A 19,237-nucleotide genomic window follows, 5' to 3' on the forward strand; every position below is an offset into this window, starting at 1 on the left:
ACGGGCCCAAACATGCCTCCCCGGAAAGACGGGGCACGGACAGGGAGCACTACAGGAGCGCGGGGGAGCGTGGCACCAGGCCAGGCCATGGGCCACGTGGGCAGGAGCCGTGGGCCAGGCCACCCACACGGTCACTGAGCTCCGCGCTGCTGCCCGGGCTCCGGGCGGGCCCCGCCTTCCGGTCCCCGCGACGGCTGGGTCTCTGCTACCGAGTGCGCACAGCTTTTCTCACCAGCCTTCCTGCTGGGCTGAGGCCCTTGAGCGCCGAGTCACACCTCCTGTAGCTTTGTGCTCCCGCCCCTGGCACGGCAAGTGTGCAGCATGTGCTGACATTAATAGGGAAGGGGGAGGGGGGCAGGGAGAAGTCCGTGGGAGCGGAACGGACAGATTCCGGGGTGGCTCTGTATGTAACCACCCCGGGCCTCAGCAAAGAAAGAACTGCGCTTTCAAGAATTACAAACGAGGTCCCCAAGTCGCACGTGCATGGGGCGTGCGCACCACCGAGCCCAGGTTAGGAGCGCTGGGCCGTGTGTTTCTCGACTCTCTCTCCCTGGGGCCCAGCTGAAGAGCGGCTCTCCCACGTCGAGAATAGGGATCAGTACTACGTTTGGACTCTGAGGGGCTCTGGGCACCTCTGTGTCCCCTCAAAGCAGCGATAGTATCAGCTTTCTCCCCCTTCACATAAACCTCTGAGCCAACGATCCCGGGGCCATGTTCCCCACCTCAGAGGCAGTCGTCACAAATCTAACCCGTCACCCTCCAGCAGCTGGAGCTCACCATTTAACCACTGGGGGTGGCTTGTCCCCCAAAGTCTGCCACCGATAGAGACTGGTCCCTGGTGTTGCCCCCCCCCGATCCCCAAAAGGTAAGAATGCCTAGAGAGAAAATTCTGTTCACCAAATACCAGCCAAAGACAGGGAGGCCCTCTCCTACGAGGATCTGCCCTTGCTTGACATTCCAGGCCCCCAGGCACGCCTGCCTTCCAGGGGAAGGGCTCAAGTGGCCAACCCGGCTCTGTGCTAAGACGGAAACCTTGTCTGTGCAACGGCGCGCCACTCGGCTCCCGGGCATCTGGCACCGAGCGCTCCTCATGGAGCCCCCCCACCCCGCCCCAGGTGCGGGAGGAGGTAACGCCCACCCGCAGGTTTGGTCACCGCATGTGGGGGTAGGGGGCCCAGGCCTTCCAGAGAAACTTCCTGCTCCAGTCCCCAAACAACAGTTGGCCCAGCTATAAGGAGAGTTGGCATCTCCCCTGCCTGTGTGTGTGTGTGTGTGTGTGTGTGTGTGTGTGTGCTACATCCAGAAGATGTGGGGGTTTTTTTCTATATAAGGCAGAAGAAATCTCTAATTCATAAGGAGCCAGGATAAAAGCCTTGAGACCACAAGCCAGAGTTAACTGCAAGCAGTTTTCTCAACCTCGGCAAGAGCGGATGCTGTCACACAAAGGTAGCTCTGCCAACAAAACAATAAGAGCCCTAGAAAGCAACAAGGCGCAAGGAAACCAAACTTCCGCAGAAAGACAGAGTTGTTCTATTTGGTAAACAGTTTGGTCCACAGACAGACTATCTCCCGGTAAGACGTTCCCCTCGTCAAGGTCCGTTCCTGCTGCGGGAAGGCTCTTCCCATCTTTAGATGTGTCACTAGCACAGCCGACTGATTGCAGGAACTCTCAGCGAGAGCCAGTTGAAGCTGGCTTCTCCGTTCACGCTGCACTCAAAAGGGACCAGTTTCCAATTCCTCTTCAGACTCCGAGACCAGATGTTGCAGCAAATGTTACAGCGAAGCGAACCTAGACGGTGATCCTGTGGCGCTCCCAGGGGGAGCACAGGACTCCTGCTCGGACAGACACTGGTTTCAGGTCCATTGCTGCCGCCTCCTCCCGGCCAGGGTTTCTGATGGGACATGCTTCTGCATCAACACAGGGGACCCTGGGGAACAGAAGGTTCCCAACGAGGCTAGGGGGCAAGCGACAGTTTCAGGGCACCAAGGCCCTACTGCATCTGGCAGCCTGAATTGGGCAGCAGTTCCTGCAAATGAGAAGCTACTGCCTTCGTTAGGTAGGTCATTGTCCCATAGGCCCCACTTGGAGCACTGTCATAAAAGAAGTGGCAAATGCCTGTGGCTTGGTCTTTGTCCAGGGTGTCCACGGCTCCAATCGACATCTGCAGCAGGAAGACCAAGGCAAAGAATGAACAGACTTCCCTCTCTGGCCCTGGGAGGACCGTATGTGCTAGAAGCCAGCGGGCTTCAGAGAAGGGCTCTAAGCCCAAGGGCAGGAGCCACGAGTGCCCGGAAAGGGACATCCAGCCTCTCCTCTGGGTACTACACTGTGCTCCCGCGTGCCCTCGTCTGCAGCGCATCTCTGACTCCGTAACGAGAGGGCGGCTCCTCCCACCTCAACTCCGGGTGCAGGGTAAGCAGTTGGTTTACCCAGGGCCCCACCCATAGCAAGTCATGTCTGCGCCAAAACCTAGGCCCAAATGAGTCTCTCCATTTCCAAAGATCTTTAGACTTCCCCAGTGGGCACTGTGCCATTTTCTAACCAACCGGTTGACGGTTTTTTTCCCACCATCTGTGATGACATTTTCTTTGAGAATATTCTTTCCTACTGGACACAGAAGCCTCAGCCTTGACAGAGATAGATAGCAGCCCGGCTGCTACCTTGCCTCTGTCCCCACCTCAGCTGGGGGGGCGGTGACAGGGCAGGCCTGGGCATACCCACCTGGTCCTGCAGGAACAGCTGGTTGGCCATCCGCACGATCTGGTCCACGTGGATGATGCCCCCGATGCTGTTCATGTCGGTGTCCGAGAGCAGCGTCAGCACCATGATGGCCTCCACCAGCAGCTGCCGGTACTCGGGCTGCGGCACGCGGTTCAGCACCGACTCCACGTGCACGGCAAACTTGATCTCCTGGGGGGTCATCTGCCAGAGGGACCAATGGAGGGGTCAGGAGGGAGCTGAGGACAGCCGGCCCTGCCCCCAGCATGGGCCGCAGCACCCGCGGCCTCCAGGGCTCGGCCCAAACGCTGCCTCCTTTCTGGCCACATTCTTGATGCCAGCAGCCAGAACCCTCTGGAGCGGGAGGCCGACAACTTCGCGGTGGGGGTGAGTTGGCCTTGTCCTCACTCGATTTACCTACCCCACTAGGCTGGGATATCCAGGGGACAGGGCCCTCTGCTTATTCCTTTCTTCCTCCTCACTCCTGGTGGCATATAGCACCAGGTCTCGGGCGCGGTTAAAAACTCAGTTTGTGAAAGAATGAACGGGGGAAAGGCAAGCGGGAGGCTGACCGCTCTCGGCAGAAGGGGCTGGAGAAGGCTGCATGGGGCTGCAGTGTGTGGGGCGCACAGCTTGGCTCTTAATGGTGCTTTCAAGGGCAAAGGTAAAGCTCTTGACAGTCAGATCTGTGGTGTGGGAAGCGCGCCCTTGCGCACCGCGGGGAGACCCGCCGCAGGTGGGCACCGGGCTTTCCCCATCCTACCTCTCTCGTCGTTGACGACGGCAGCACGTATCCATCGATGGACAGACCGTGGCACTGGAGGCAGAACACAGCACGGTTCGGTCAGACTCCGGAGCCGGGTAAGTGTGCACGCGCGTTCACACACACTCCAGTCACTCGGCCCTGGAAACCTACGCGCGGGCCGCACACGCCAGACTGCTCGCGTTATTTTTAGAGCGCTTGTTCTCACTGCCCACAGGCTGTGTTTTCGATGGAGCGATTCTAGGGAAGCAGCAGGCGGCTTTCAGCTCGCACGCGAACAACGCCCCAGGGAGCTGCTGGGTCCTCTGAAAGCTCCGCATTGCACTTGGCAACCGGGCCCTGGCGGCGGCAAGGCCCCCTTCAGGGCCATATAAAGGGAGATTTTCATGGCTCCTGCTGGCGCAGGGATACTTCTGTGCCTTTGCAGGCGTCTATTTTTGAGATTACTATAATAAGCACCAATCACAAAAGACTCGAGCACATGCACAGACATGCACACGCACACCCTCGTATATAAATATCCAGCGCCGGCTCAACACAAAATGCTGCTTTTTCATAATAAAAGTGTCTTGGTATTGAACCAGGAAAGGTCTGGATGGAAGCGTATGATGCCCCAGGAAGAGTGGGGAGCTTTTCTAGCAAGTCTGTTCTAGTCTAATTCGAATTGGCTGCCTTCTAAATCCCAGCGGTTGGCAGGCCCAGGACAGGGGGGCAGCAAATGCCCACGCCTCCGGAGCAGAGGCGGAGGAAGGAGAAACCGAGGCCCTTGTGGGCTCTGAGGGGGTTGCTGCTCTGTGTGCGCGGACCAGCTGCCTGAGGACAGGGCCCACTCTGACCTCCCTGTCAGCTCAGCGCCGTGAAGGCCTCCGTCCCCACGAAGCGGAGACGCTAAAGCTCCCTAGTGGCCCAGGGGCCACTGCCCCAGCAACCGAGCAGCTGAAACGTGCTGTGCCTTTGGGAAGGGGGTTGTAGTATGTGCTCATTTGGGATGACTTTCCTCTCCTCGCCTATGGTGTAATGAGCTAACAAAAATAGTTTAAAAAAAGAAAAAAACAAACAACAAAACACCAGTCCTCCCCGTGGTTCTTAATTTGCACCGAAGCTTTTAACTGAGCTTTTAACTTTTAACTTTTAACGTGCCTAGGTGCAAGGAAAGACGAGCTGGGGCAGGACCCTGGGGGACACACAAGTGCCCTGGGCGGGGGTGGTGTGCAGAGCAAAGGGGCGTGGCTCCCACCACTGCCCCCTCCTTGGTCATGCACGCGTGCAGCCTCCGCTGTGTTCTGGTGTGTGCAGGGCAGGCTGTGGCTTCTGATGACCTCCACTGATATTTTCATGGCTTCAGGCAGTCCGAGAACTGCAGCCCTGTCAGCTGGCCATAGGCATGGGGGCAGCTGGTGCAATGGAGTGGGGCTGGGGTCCCCATCCTCTAGGAACAGAGGCAGCCCCGGGGAGGTGGGTGTGTGGTTCAGGATACCCGGGGCCTGACATGGGGCCCTGCAGCCCCAGGAGATGTGTGTATCACATTGCTGAATGGTACAGATGCCACCACCAGGCACACGTGGGAGGCTAAGGCCTGGGGGCGCCACTGCAGGTCACCTATGTTGTCATCATAAAGCCTTCCCCGCCTTATCCCATTTTTGTCTATCTTGACTTTTCTATGTTCCTGAAATAGGTCAAAGGTGGTCCCACAGAGCTTGCGCTGCCCCCTGATCTGACATGCTGTGGTTTCAGCTGGCCAGTCTCAGGTGGGACAATCTGCTGCCCAGGGGACACTTGGCAATGTCCAGAGATAGTTTTGGTTGTCACAACTGGGGGGTGAGTGTGGGGGGGCATCCAGTGCATGGAGGCCAGGGATGTTGCCTAATGTCCCACGATGCACAGAAGAGCTCCCACAAAAAAAGAATTACCCGGCCCTGAGTGTCAGCAGGGCCAAATGTCAGAGGGGAAGGAACCCTGCTCTAGGCTGGGGGGCTCCCCAAGCTCAGGGGCCAGGTCCGCTCACTCTGCAGGGGCCACCGTACTTCACAAAGGAAGTAGGGGGGGGTGCCTCATTCCCCTGGGAGGGTGTGTCCCCAGCGACAAGGCTGGTGGAACGCAGTCCAGTGGCCAAGCTTACCTTCTGAAGGATCTTCCACACCTTCTGGTAGAATCCCACAGGGACCCTGTTGATGGCTCCGTCCAGCCTTCTCCTGCGGAGCCACTGGCCCTGGCGCTCCCCCCAGCCAATGTGGTGTCCGCCCGAGTCTGATGATGACGTGCCAGTGGGTGAGGATGGGGTGCTGGACCTCTGCAAGACACAGGGAGCGTGGCCTTCAGAATCCGCAGAGCCGGAACCCCACGGGACTACTGGCCCTCTGGAGGGAGGACTCTGCTGATTCTTCAGAACAGAGACCATAGGCCCAGAAGGAACACAGTTCCTTGACTGGACTCTGGCCATTTCCTACAGCTGGATTCACTCTTTCCTGTACAGGCTGGCTGCTGATCTCCTTTCGTGTACTCCTCCCAGCCCCTAAGAGGTGGTACAACACCAAAGGACCCTGACCTGACCACGGGGAGGCCAAGCAGGCCAGAGTGCAGCCCCTGGGGTCAGACTGTGACTCCCAAGTCAACGCTGCCACATCCACCCAGTCGCTCCAGGCCTCGGCCTCCCCTGTCCAATGGGTCACAGTCATACCTGCTGCGGGGAGCCGTGAGCACTCACTGCAGGAAGACACAGAAAACCCTGAAAGCGCACCTGCCTTGAGGTAAGGGCACACGGGACTCGGCTGTCCCTGCCAAGGCCCTCTGGCATCACCGCACGAGGGAGGCGAGAGCGAGCCCAGGCCAGTAAAGGCCAAAGTGGCCACTTTACTTGCAGGGTGCCCCACAGAGGCAGTGGTCATCTCCCTGTCCTGCAGGTGCCGCAGACAAGGCAACACAGCATATGGGGGGAGGGGGAGCGGGTGGCTTTGGAGGCAAAGAGAAAGAGTAAAGGCTGGGAATCCTTATTTAGTAGCGAGGCCCCTGAGATGACAGTATATTCTCCCCCACCCCCCCCACCCCATCCCTTTGAATCCCTTTGTTTGCCTGTTCTTGGCCCGGGGCTCCACCCTAACCGGCGAGCATGGCAGCCGCTGAGCTGGAACACAGGCTTTGCTGAAGCAGAGGGAGCATGTCATCCCATTCCCTCCTCCTGGCCGGAGGCTGGCCTTATTCTGGCCTTCGGGAGCCAAGCGCTGGGGCAGGGCCAGCACTTCCGCTTCTGGCCTCAGAAGCCAGCAGGCCCGCCCACGACTGCAGATGCAGCGCCCAGAGGCGCCCAGTGGGGGCCTGGAGCTCGGGCCTGAAAGCCGTGCTGGCTTCTGGGGGTGGGGGGGGCGGGGCGGGAGTATGGCAAGGCTCACAGCCTGCTTTCTGCCAGAGGATGGGTTCTTACTTGCCCATCTACAGGGCAGCAGAGGGTAACTGTCATCCTCCTGTGTCATCTTGCCCCGACCTAGCTGGTACCTTCATTTCTCAATGCACAACCTCGAACTTAAAGGTTTAAAAATGAAATCCAAATGGCGAGCACGCTAGCAGGCCGGGAGGCAGTGTTCCCTATGTACTCATTTTGATTTCATCGGATCTTATTTTGAAAAGGCTGTTAGGCTGGGTTATTCCATGGGGCTCATTACTGCCATTTAAATACGGCAACAATTAGATACAAATAAAAGTAATTACAGCAGCACTCATCAATGACTCAGCTGGTTTTCTCCTTCTAGTTTCAAGAGGAAGATTAAGACTCGCTTCTGCAATTAGAATATTTCCTACTCCTCAGGCCAAGCCAGGGTGTCGTGAGTACAAGGTGCTCATCAACACGCGCAGGCCCTGGCTCACCACCACAGCTCAGAAGAAAGGCATAGAACCAGTACCCCGAAGGTTCCAGAAGCTCCTGGACAAAGCTCAAATCAAGAATGTCTCGGCTTTCCTTCTAGACCCTCTTCGTAATGACATTCAAATGAAAACTCTTAAACCTGTTCAAAGCTGTGGGAGTTAGGGATGAGGTGGGTGTACGAGAAGGACAACAAAAGCATTCAGACACCACGAACGCAGAGGCGGTGAGGAGCACGGTCGGGATGCGTGGTTTACCGCGGACTTGGAGGAATGCGCACTGCTGGACATGGCCTGGCTCACAGAAAACAGCTATAAAACAAAGAGAGTCTGCTCAGTCATGTGCAGTGACACCGAAGGACGCACGCAGACAGGAGGAACACAGAACAGCATCAAGAACCCCCGCGGAAAGAAGGCGCAGAGGCGGGCAGGCAGGCAGAAGTTTCCACTCACCATCCAGGCCAAGAGCCCGAGATGCCAGCCAGCGCAGAGCTCAGGGCTCCATGCCACGGGGGACTTTGGAAATTATCTTTCTCGGGAGGATGAAATGTTACCCATTCTAGTCCTAGCAGGAGATGCCTTATCAAGTTAGGACACAATTTATTTTCCAAAGTCCCAGCGACAAAGCATTAATCTTTAAGAGTTGTGAAAATCAGGGCGCCTGGGTGGCTCAGTGGGTTAAAGCCTCTGCCTTCGGCTCAGGTCATGACCCCAGGGTTCTGGGATCGAGCCCCGCATCGGGCTCTGTGCTCAGCGGTGAGCCTGCTTCCCCCGCTCTCTTTCTGCCTGCCTCTCTGCCTGCTTGTGACCTCTGTCAAATAAAAAAATCTTAAAAAAAAAAAAAGTTGTGAAAATCTATAGAAATCAATAAAATACCTGCCCATAACCAGCACTTAGCATCTGGCCCTACTGACATTTAAATAGATATTTATTAAATGAACAGGTAAGAGCAGGCTGATGACCTTTGCCCAAACAAATATTTCCTCATCTAAAAATCTATAACATATCCTTAACTTGCATGGGGATGGTGTCTGGGCACAAACCATGCACCCGTGGGGTTCTCGCAAAAGTGAGTCAAAATGTAAAATGTTAAGGCATCTATAAAATTTTGGAGAGAGAATAATGTATTTCCTTGATGTAAGGGGCCAAATAGAAAACGTGTACTGGCGGAATCTAAACCTAGCAACGTTGATCATTCTGTCCCAGAAGATACAAGGACAGTACTAAATGGAGGCGGGAGCCAGCCATATTCACCCACAGGGAGCCACAGTCGGGGTCTGGTGCCACCGAGTGGCTAGCAAAGGAAGATGTTTGCAAAGTTGGTTCCTGACTTGGAAAGAACCTAAGGTAGCAGCAGAGACAACATGGAGAATGTGCATGTCACTCTCCAAGTCCTCGACGCTCGCTCGCTCAGTCCCAGGGCACTGAATCATGGGGAATGTGCTTCCGACTTTCTGGAGGGAAGCGGAGGAAATGGGTCCCAAAGGTGCCTGGAAAGAACGGTATCCGCACACTGTTTTCCTTCCAGGGTTAAATTCCCCCAGGCAGTGTGGGGACAGGGATAGCGGTATTCTTTCTAGTCATATAATCAATGACCATGTTTTACTTTTCTCTACTTTTCTTTACTTCCCTTCTTTTGCATCGAAACTCCTGGCAAGGCAGAGCCCAGAACCACATCTCACGAAGGCTCTTATTAAACCCCAGAGCTTGATACATGGATTTATGGTAAGGCCACCTCGCCTGCTCTGCCTGCCCGCCACAGCCCGAGAAGTCACCTCCACCCAAGCGGATTTGATGAGCAAAATCACTCTCCATTTTCGCGGCCTTGCTTTCCACATTCAAGCCAGAAAGAAGACAAAGCACACGTGTGAAAGACGGGACAAGACAATGTTTCACCTGGTCATCAGCACTAAATCGCCTAGTCATCTGAAAGTAAAAATACGTCAGGACATAAACAAAAGCCAGTTTCAAATCAAGGATGCCCTATTCCTATCAACCTCTTGGAAATCCAGGAGTGTGCTGGCCCAGCTGCTGGGTATGACCCACGAGCACCTCAGGGACTCAATCTACTGAGTCATCATCTGACACGGCGAAGAGAATCTGAGTACACTCCTCACTCGGGCCTGGTCAGAAGGAAACTCTGCTTCCTCTTACAGACCATGTAAGTTCTAGCCCCGTCCCTGGCAACGAGGACTGAAGAGCTATGGCCTTGAGGTCCTAGGGGGTCACTTCAGAAGGAATTTCTGGGGGCACCTGGGTGGCTCAGTGGGGTGAGCCTCTGCCTTTGGATCAGGTCATGATCCCAGGGTCCTGGGATCGAGCCTCGCATCTGGTTCTCTGCTCAGCAGGGAGCCTGATTCCTCCTCTCTCTCTGCCTGCCTCTCTACCTGCTTGTGATCTCTGTCTGTCAAATAAATAAATAAAATCTTAAAAAAAAAAAAAAAAGAAGGAATTTCTGGTGAGGTAAAAAGTGAACCGAGAAGAGAGACACCAGTGGATGGTGGCCAACCCAGGTATCATGAGCATCCCGTTCTATTTCTACCTTCTTCGTGCTATGTCATCTGAAGGACACGTTTCACAGCGAGATGATTCAGTTACATTTTGCACGACTCTACTTTTGTAATAGCTGTGGCCCTCCACTGAGAAAATGTGGTTCTCGGCAACAGAGACCAACACGGGTAAGGGTGTTTTCTGGAATGTGACCAACACGGGTAAGGGTGTTTTCTGGAATGTTCACAGAATTCTTAGATATCTGGGTAGAGTGTGTTCAGATTTCAGGACAGCAGGGATCGCACATCCTCTACAAAGAGCACCGTGCAGGCCCTGGGTTTCTAGCACTTTCTGAGGTGAGCCCAGGTATGAAAACCACTTCTTTCCCAGCACTGCCACCAAGGGTCCTGTCTTACCTGTTTCATCTCGCTTCTCAGCCTGTTAATGCCACTCCTCTCAGTTTTGGTGACCCCAGTGTGTCCCACTTCATGGATGGAGATGGCGGGGCTGGATGTGGAGGAATGGATAGGTCGCACTGGAGGGGAAACATACACATGGCTCTTAGAAACTACTAGCGTCCACCCTGAGGGAGGAATACATGCCCTGTGCATATTTTTATCCACCTCTAGCTCTCCCACTTGATGAGAAACTCCAGAAGACAGCCTCCTCCACCCCAGCCAGTGCTCTCTTTCCAGCCCCTGGCCCGGCACCTGCTATACAGCCCCAGCCCCAAGGGTGTCGGAGTCAAGGGCTGAAAAGGTGAACATCACTTAATTAAGCAGGACGCAAAAAAACAACAGAGTGGCCATAAAACCCTTTAATGAATTAGTTTTGTTTTTTTTTTATTTCTTCTCCAAAAGCACACCTTCCTTGTAGAAAAGTAAGACCACCCCACTATGGGACCTTGGGGCTGGAGAGGAAGTCCTCGGAGAAGAAGCCAACGGAGGGCTGCAGGCGGAGGAGACCTGGCTGCCCCAGGCCTGGCACGCTCCTGCCGGCACATGAGGGGCGGGGTGGCTCCCGTCAATCACCTCACTTTCAACCTGCTGTGGCAGCCTCCGGACTCGGGGCTGTGTGCGCCCCGCCACTCCCCGCGCACCACTTCTCTGTGCTTGGGCCGTAGCAATCATTCTGAAGGCAGGTGTGATCATGTCACTACACACTTGGAGTCCTTCCAGGCCTACCTCTGCCTTCGGGAGGAAGCCCTCCTGCCGAGTCCCACCTGCCACTCCCGCCCCAGTGCCCCGAGCCCTGCACTCCTGGGCAGCTACACGGGGCTGGTCCCACCTGCCCCCCACCCCCCAGCTCCGCACTCCTGGCCAGCTACACGGTGCTGCACATTGGCACACGCTGCCCCCTCCCAGCCCACCCGCTCCTCTGCAAACCCAGCTCAACGGTCACGTCCTTCAGAGTGGCTTCCCCTGAGTGCCCAGCCTTCCCACCCGGCCCCCACTGAAGCCGCAGAGTGAAGGGTGCCGTCTAGGACAGCGGAGATGACTAAGGAGCCAGCAGATACCGACATTTAAAGGACAGCAGGGAGGAAGGACACCAGGAAGGTAGAGAACAGAAGCCAGAAGCTACAGCGGGGCCTGTATAGGGTGGCCAGAGCTGGAAATAATCTCCAACATCTCAGGCTTTAACCAAAATTCTGAGACTGAGTTTCCTAACTTACAAAAATTGAACAATGACAGAGGACAATTAACAAATGATGTTATGTGTAAGAAGACGGCAATTAGCCTTACTTGCAATTAGACATATTTATAGCTTTCAAGTGACATTACTCTGTTCTCAATTTTGTAAGCATCTATAGCTTTAGATCTAATACCAAAGTTTTCGTAATTATCTGTGTCAAACCCCATATATTATTTTCATGAGCAGGAACACATAAAATATTTATCTTGCATATTTACATTTCAAGGACTGTGCATTTGAATAGAACTGAAAATTACTTTTGGAAAAGGATCTCAAGCACTCCTCCTTCAGGAAAGGAGAAAAGCGACCAAAACACAACTGATTGCATGATGCTGTCTTTGTTTGCTGGCTGGTGTGCACTCTGGGGAAAAAATACGAAGTACCCGATGTCCTTCTTATTAAATAAAAAGAATGACAGCCCACACGGCATTTCTTTGGCTTGATGAAATAAATTTGCCAATGTGTCTGCAAATCATTTCGCTTTATTATGAGGGGAGAAATGATAATTGCTTCAATTATAATTAGGGAGCATTTGAGAACAGAATTCCACCAGGACTCGGGCGATTATACTTCCTAGAACAGCAAACAAGGTTCTGGTACAGATCAGAACAGAGTGAGCAAAATGGAGAGAAGCAGCCTCAGCAAGAAGGTGCTAGAAGTGGCAGGCTCTGCTCGCCTAAACGGCAGTGGGGGTCTGCTTGAGAGTGCTTGGAGCCAAACCAAGGGCAGGGTCACCTCACCCCCTCCTCACACGTGTGCACAAGTGACAGCGGAGGGAGGGAGGGGGCAGGCCGGGGCACAAGCCACACCCACCCGCAACAACAGCACTAGCAGCAGGCTGGTGAGGGGTCACAGAGGCCGACAAGCTGAAATCTGGAACCTAGGACTGTACCTCCCCGTAAAGTAGGAATCTGACCCTCGTAGGTTCTGTCTGCGACCACAGTTTCAGGAGCCCCTGGGCCCTGCCAGCCCGGCCCCCTCTGGTCCCCCAAAATGGTGAACTGAGCATTTACTTACTGCTTCTCTCGACGCCAAACTCTTTTCCACTGAGAATGTGGTGCAGGAGGCTTTTCATGTCGAAAGGGCTGAGGTTCATCAAACTTTCAGAAGCTTCTTCTCCTACAAATACACACCTTTTAAGTGTCTCTGACACAGGGCTGGTGGCACGTAGAGGCAGGTGGGCCTCGGGGAGGCGGTGACAAAGGCCACTGTGGCGGGTCTCCCTGCTCGGGATGCCCTCACTACCAGTTCAGGGCTGAACGGGGCTGCACCTCGGTGATTCTAACCTTCGGTTTCAATACTCGGACACGTAATTTTTCACACTGTGATGATTCCCAGTGTTGGAGCACGTCTCACTGTTCACTTACATCTCTAAATCGGCAGGGTGCCTCCCAGGGGAGGTGCTAGGAAGAGGGGGATGGCCTCTCGCCACAAGGACATACAGTAGGAACTTAGCTACAGACGCAGGGTCCAAGACCCTCGTGCCTCACTCTCCCTGACGCGTGAAAGTCCGCGTCTACATGACAGAACCTGGGAAAGCATGAGCACAAGCAAAGGCCCAGAGCCCTGCTTCCAGAACCCTTGGGCAGGCTCCCCGTGGGGCAGGGCGAGAGGGGCGGGAACCCCCACTCCCAGAGTCCAGTTGTGCACATCGTACCTGAGCAGTTCAGGCTCCGTGCCAGCTCCGTGGCCATCACCTGAATGATCAGTCCGATCCGGAGTCTGAGCATCTCCACGAAGAGGCTGGGCTGCGCCCTGACGTACATGGCCAGGTAGACCACAATCTCCTGAGGCAGACACACGCACGGGCGGCGTTGCAGAGCCTGGTCGCCGGGGGAGACGCCCCTGAGCCTGGAGGAAGACGGCCGCCCCGCCCCTCCCCAGCCCCCGGACCTGTGTGAGGACGGCGATGCTGATGTCCTGCCCACTGGCTTCGTAGATGAGTTTTGTGAGCTCCTCGGGGGGCAGGGGACTAGGAAGAAGCATCAAGACACAAGCACCGTGAGAGATGCCTAGGAGGGGGGCCGCCCTGCCCTCCACAGAAGAGCCTTATTTTCCCGCGGGAGGCTCCCAAGTGACAGGGTTTTTAAGAAGACCCTCTCCCTGCGGCGCCTGGGTGGCTCAGTCGGGTGAGTATCCAACTCTTGATTTCGGCTCAAGTCATGGTCTCGGGGTGGTGGGACTGAGCCTCGTGTAGGGCTCCCTGCTCAGCGCAGAGTCTGCTTGTCCCTCTCCTTCTGCTCCCCGCACCCCCGGCTTGTGCTCTCGCTCTCTCTCAACTAAGCAAATCTTTAAAACAAACAAAAAAAGACCCTCTTCCTGAGTGGTGGATGGCACAGATGCTCTCAACACAGTCCCACGGTGCCCCACCAACGTCAGGTCACCAGGCCGAAGGCTTACGCAGAGATAGTCTTCTCCCGTGGCTCTGGCGGCAGGCCCACCGTGAGCTGCTTCTGGTGTGACAGCAGGTCCGTGCAGGCCTAATCACCAAGGGAAAAGGGTGAGGGCCACGGTGACAGTGGGAGGAGAGGGGGGAAGTTAGCAAAGCCAACAGGGAAGTGTCACTACCAATAAGACCATAAATTTACCTTGACAAACTTTATGACCCACGTTGCCATTTATTTGAAAATTCATGTATAGACCCCAGACTGAGCAACCCGGCAGGGCTGGGGCCCTGTGAGCTCTGTGGCCTGGGCCTGGCCCTGCAGGGCCTGCTAGGGTACTTGGCGCCCACCCAGCAGAGCAAACACACGGCATACTCGCTATTCCACAAGGGGGATGAGCTGCCGAGAGTTCAAAGATGGCAATGTTAAGGGTTCAAGTCTTCAGTTGTCAGTCTCCCCGTTATTCACGTACAACAAACACCTGTCGCCTTAACCGTAACACTGCACTCTAATGTCTTAGAAAGCAGTTCTGGGTTTTGCAGGACCTCGGGGTTAAAACATTAATCACGACTGCACTGCAGATGGGCAGAACTAAGAACGCTGCGTGAAAGGGTTGCCAGAGCATTTTCATTTTATTTCTTGGTAAACCTTCTTCTGCAGCTAAAAAGGAACCAAACTAATCAACTTGAACTTCCTTTCCTTTGTTTGCCCTCCAAGAGCCGTGGGAGGCCAGGAGAGGAGGGCCTGTTCAATCCGTGTTTTTGATAACTGCTTTTCTCTACAAACAGGAGGTGCTCGCTCCAGCTTTACAACAGAAAGAGGGCACGGGGCTGGAAAGGACGCACAGAAGGCCCGAGTGCGCTTGCTCTGACCTCTGCCAGGACCTCCACTTTCTTCCTGAGCAGGCCAGAGATATAGCGGATCAAACCCCACTCCTGGTTCAAGCCAGCTTTCCTGTAGAGCTCGCTGAGGAGGTTGTGAACCGTGACCCCGTGTTGTCCAGAAAGATTTGTGTCCCAGCTGGGGCCCCTGTCGAGAGAGAGAAAACCCCGGAAGTATGGCCTGCAGTGCTTCCAGGCCGGATTCTCTTGCAGCAGAGCTCACTTGGCAGGGAAGGAAATGAATCACCACACATTCCGCCAAGCTCTGGGGGCCCTGCTGGTGCCTCTGAGTCTCATCAAGAGGGTTCCATCTTACCAAAGCATCCCTTCTATTTGAAACAGAAGCCTAACATCAGGAAGCAGTGAGATCCTGGCCTCGCTCAGCCTTCTCATCCCAGGAGGCCAGTGCTAGTAGGCAGAGAAGGGGATAGAAGTCTGTTCGTGGTGATCCTGGATAATCCGGGTGAATCGTGACCTGGTGTGCTGGAAGGCCAAGAAAACTAGAACAAAGAGTCAAGGAGGACGGAGCGAGCTGGGGCTGACGAAGACTGTAAACTTACTTTATTACATACAGAATGTACAGAATGTCCGCTTGTTCCTGGAGGTTCGCACAATCTTTCAGCTGCTCCACGAGCTTCTCGCAGTCCACGTCACCCTGGTCATCTCTGGGCCACTGGAAGTCCTCTTCAGGCGCCTGGCCACACACAAGACAAAAAGCAGGGGAGAGGGGCTGAGCATGTGAACTCACGGAAGACCGGGAAGTAACACCAGCGGTGGCTTGGAACTCTGTCACTGCTGGGCTCCAGGCTCTCGGGGACTCTCCTGTAGCTTCTCATTTATAGGTTTTACTGTTTCTGATCAGAGAATCACTGTGTTACTCGACGTTTGCAAGAGATCAGGCCAAATGGGTTAAAATATGTGTAAGTTTCATTTATGCAAAGTTGAAAAAACAGGTGAAAACCAACCCCTGGTATTAGAACTCAGGCTAGCCGTTCCCACCAGAGTGGAGGGGAGGAGGCCGCTGGGAGAGCACAAAGGCGGTCCCCAACGCCGGTCTCCTGATTCTGCCAGGTCTGCCTTTATATAGTTGGTGCTACAATAAAATATCTTTTTAAAAGCAAACAAACACAAAAAGCATGTAAGCTTTAAATGACCTAGAACTGAGGTTAGGTTGAAAGATTCTCCAGTAGACAATGAATTTTTCTATTCATGTGGGATAAAATTAAGGGAGACTTCTAGAGAAAAGAAATTATGGGAACTGGTGGAGAACACCCTGAGATTTTTTTCTCCTTGGGGATCTCTTTCTAGTTTTGTTCCCTGCTCTGCAAATTGGGGCCTGGCCTTGGCTCGCTGGCACGGATAGGACAGGGCTAGGTAGTGAGCTAGCTTATTTCCTCCAGTGTGACAGACTCTAATGACTGGGCAGAAAGGCCTCTTCCCCCATGCAAAATATAAAGGTTTGCATCAAATGCATTGTGGATACAAACCCAAAGCAGATTGCCAACAACTAAGTGAGGGGGTTCCCATTGAAACCCAGAACTTCCAATCCTCAAAGTCCTAGATATCAAAAAATATGATCTTTCAAGTTCAACCTTGTAAAAGAGTTCTTAGGACTACACCAGCATTGAAAAACGTTACACTTAAAAAAAAAAAAAAAAGTGATTCTAAATACTTTACCTTTTTTAGGAGTGGCTGAGGAGAATCAACAAGATTTAGTGATTTCCGGTGGGCACTCAGAACTTTAGTTGGCAAAGTCATGGGAACAACTAGAAAACAAAAGCGTAAAGAAAGCCCTTCTGAGGAGGAGGAAGGATAAGATACTTCTTTTGAGAGGCACGGGGGCTACTCCTCATCCAATACAAACCAATTGAAGGAACGAGTACTTACTTAGTTTAATTAATTTCAGCAAGAATTTACCATATAGCCACATCAGGTGTTAAATCTGGGAACAAGAACTGAGCAGGATATGGATCTTGTTTAATTTAAGGGGCTGAATTTTGCTTTTCTCTCCTGAAATTCCGGGGAAATGACATAGCATCTAAGGGCTGAAAGGAGCCTTGGAAATGACTGAGGCCGACCTTTGTCTTTCAGATGAGGAGACTGGGAACCAGGGAAGGAAGAGCATGTGAGCAAGGTCACTGGCCTTCTTGTAAGGAAGGCGTCCAGCTCCCAGGAGTCTGGCGTGCATTTCACTCTGCCAGGGCCCCGTGTTGGAGCTTCTGGTGTTTCACCACCTTCGGATGCTGTCATTATCAGTACTTAATCATCAAGCCATCTGTGTCTTCCAGGCTAGATCATAACATCTTGGGAAAATAGGGGGCTTTCAAGAGAGAGATGGGGCATATTTAAAAGGCATTTATAGACCTCCAGGTTATACTAGTTAAGGACACACACATTCTAATTTTACTTTCTCTCAACCCCCCACTAACACGGCAGAAAATAATTTTTAAAAAATTTTAAACATCTGGGGCGCCCAGATGGCTCAGTGGGTTAAAGCCTCTGCCTTCGGTTCAGGTCATGATCCCAGGGTCCTGGGATCGAGCCCCGCATCGGGCTCTCTCTCAGCAAGGAGCCTGCTTCCCCCTCTCTCTCTCTCTGCCTGCCTCTCTGCCTACTTGTAATATCTCTCTCTCTGTCAAATAAATAAATAAAATCTTTTTTAAAAAATTGCAAAAAAAAATTTTAAACATCTTTTAAAGATGTTATTCATTTATTTATTTGAGAGAGAGAGGTAGCGAGATAGAGCATGAGCGGGAGGGAGGAGCAGGCTCCCCGCTGAGCAGGGAGCCTGCCACAAGCTCGATCCCAGGACCCCAGGATCATGACCCAAGGCAGACACTCAATCGACTGAGCCACCCAGCAGCCCCTAATTTTTTTTTTTTTTTAAGACAAATCCTCAAGAATAGGGAAAAGCGGGAGAGAAGACAGTAGTAATGACATTTTGGAAGCGGGGGAAAGCTGATGAATGAAAGATAACGGACTTAGGAGACACAAGGCAACCAAACCCCAAGTCTGCAGTGGGAACAACCAACAGCCGGCCGGATTTAGAGCCGAGAATCCTTAGAAGTCCCGGGAGCTTGCTGCACTATACACCTCTGGAATTGGGGGGTCTGGAAGGGGTATCCAGAAATAAGGAAGACTGGACAGAAGCTGTGAAAGAAGCAGTGAGCTCCCCAGACACCTTCCTCTAACCCACACAACTCGGCCACTGCCTTGCTCCCCTGCGCAGAAGACTAGAAGGCTCTTTGAAGCGGTAAAAGCGAAGGTGGGTCGTGTGGCAGGTCTGAAGGACTGTGGTGGGATAAGAGACTATACAGCTCCAAGCGACCAGAGCCTGACCTGTCAGAAAGGAGATGGCAGAAGAGACTGGAGAGTATCTCTGGGAAGTCCACACGGCCTACACCCGTTAATGCCCCAGGTGCCGCTCCTCCGCCCTGAGACACTGACAGGTGCGAGAGGATAAGCACAGAACACCCCGCATTCCAGGAAAGACTAACGTGGAAGACCGAAACCAAAACAGGAAAAGTTGACTTGGGGGACCTGGAAGCCATTTAGGGAGAAGAAAAACGTAAAAACCAAACGCCAAACCCCTGCTGTTAATATTCTTATAGTTAATTGAATTGCGTGCATGGAACAAGAAGGGATGCAACTCAGAGAACAAAGATTGAAAACATAATAGCCAAAGTACAGAAACTCAACTGAGGGGATGGAACTAAAAGCTGAAGCAATGGCCCTCAGAACAGAGCAAAAGACAGAGAAATGGAAGACCGAAGAGAAACAATAAAGTCTTCTCCAGGAGGTCAACATTGGAATCCATGCATACTAGCAAGAGAGAACAGAGTACATGTAGTCAAGAAATTTTTCAGGGGCGTCTGGGTGGCTCAGTGGGTAAAGCCTCTGCCTTCAGCTCAGGTCATGATCTCAGGGTCCTGGGATCGAGCCCCTCGTCGGGCTCTCTGCTCAGCAGGGAGCCTGCTTCCCCCCTCTCTCTGCCTGCCTCTCTGCCTACTTGGGATCTCTCTCTCTGTCAAATAAATAAGTATAATCTTTTAAAAAAAATTTTCAGAAAAACTTTACAGGACTGAAAAACAAATTCCCAGATTGAATGGGTGCACTGAGCCTCCATGAAATGGAGTGGATGAAAACAGACCGTGGTCCAGGCACATCACTGAAATTTCACAACCTGGGAGCAGAGAAGATCCAAAAAAATTTCAAGGAGAGAAACAGTTTATACTGAAGGAACAAACATCAGAATGGGTTTAGATTTCTCAACAGCAACACTGGTAGCAAAAGGACAGTAAAGCACTGCTTTCAAAATCCTGATGAAAAATTCATTTTCAATCTAGAATTCTCTACCCAAACTCTCAAATGGATATATAGAATATTTGTAGATGTTTTCAGACTCAAAAGGTCTCGACAATTCTTCTCACCATGTACTGTTTCTCAGGAAAGTGCT

The 19,237-nt window shown here is 53.1% G+C and overlaps 1 protein-coding gene across 2 annotated transcripts in view; it reads right to left on the bottom strand.

Annotated features, from left to right (window-relative positions):
* Window positions 1–1,507: 1,507 nt before the first annotated feature.
* Window positions 1,508–19,237, bottom strand: part of PHKA2 (phosphorylase kinase regulatory subunit alpha 2) — a 76,079-nt gene continuing 58,349 nt past the window's right edge. The window contains exons 20-33 of one of the 2 annotated variants that reach the window (XM_080794724.1): window positions 16,459–16,547; window positions 15,342–15,475; window positions 14,773–14,929; window positions 13,917–13,996; window positions 13,410–13,488; window positions 13,174–13,303; window positions 12,534–12,635; window positions 10,241–10,359; window positions 9,231–9,260; window positions 7,593–7,646; window positions 5,602–5,772; window positions 3,483–3,536; window positions 2,723–2,923; window positions 1,508–2,162 (exon numbers count right to left, since the gene is read on the bottom strand). In XM_080794724.1, the coding sequence (XP_080650850.1) occupies window positions 1,992–2,162; window positions 2,723–2,923; window positions 3,483–3,536; window positions 5,602–5,772; window positions 7,593–7,646; window positions 9,231–9,260; window positions 10,241–10,359; window positions 12,534–12,635; window positions 13,174–13,303; window positions 13,410–13,488; window positions 13,917–13,996; window positions 14,773–14,929; window positions 15,342–15,475; window positions 16,459–16,547 (1,571 nt within the window). In that variant the 3' untranslated portion in view covers window positions 1,508–1,991. Of the gene's footprint in view, window positions 2,163–2,722; window positions 2,924–3,482; window positions 3,537–5,601; window positions 5,773–7,552; window positions 7,647–9,230; window positions 9,261–10,240; window positions 10,360–12,533; window positions 12,636–13,173; window positions 13,304–13,409; window positions 13,489–13,916; window positions 13,997–14,772; window positions 14,930–15,341; window positions 15,476–16,458; window positions 16,548–19,237 lie in introns of both variants that reach the window. The other variant, XM_080794725.1, reaches the window with a different exon arrangement.

Source organism: Martes martes (genome assembly GCF_963455335.1).
Source record: "Martes martes genome assembly, chromosome: X".
Classification (NCBI taxonomy): domain Eukaryota; kingdom Metazoa; phylum Chordata; class Mammalia; order Carnivora; family Mustelidae; genus Martes; species Martes martes.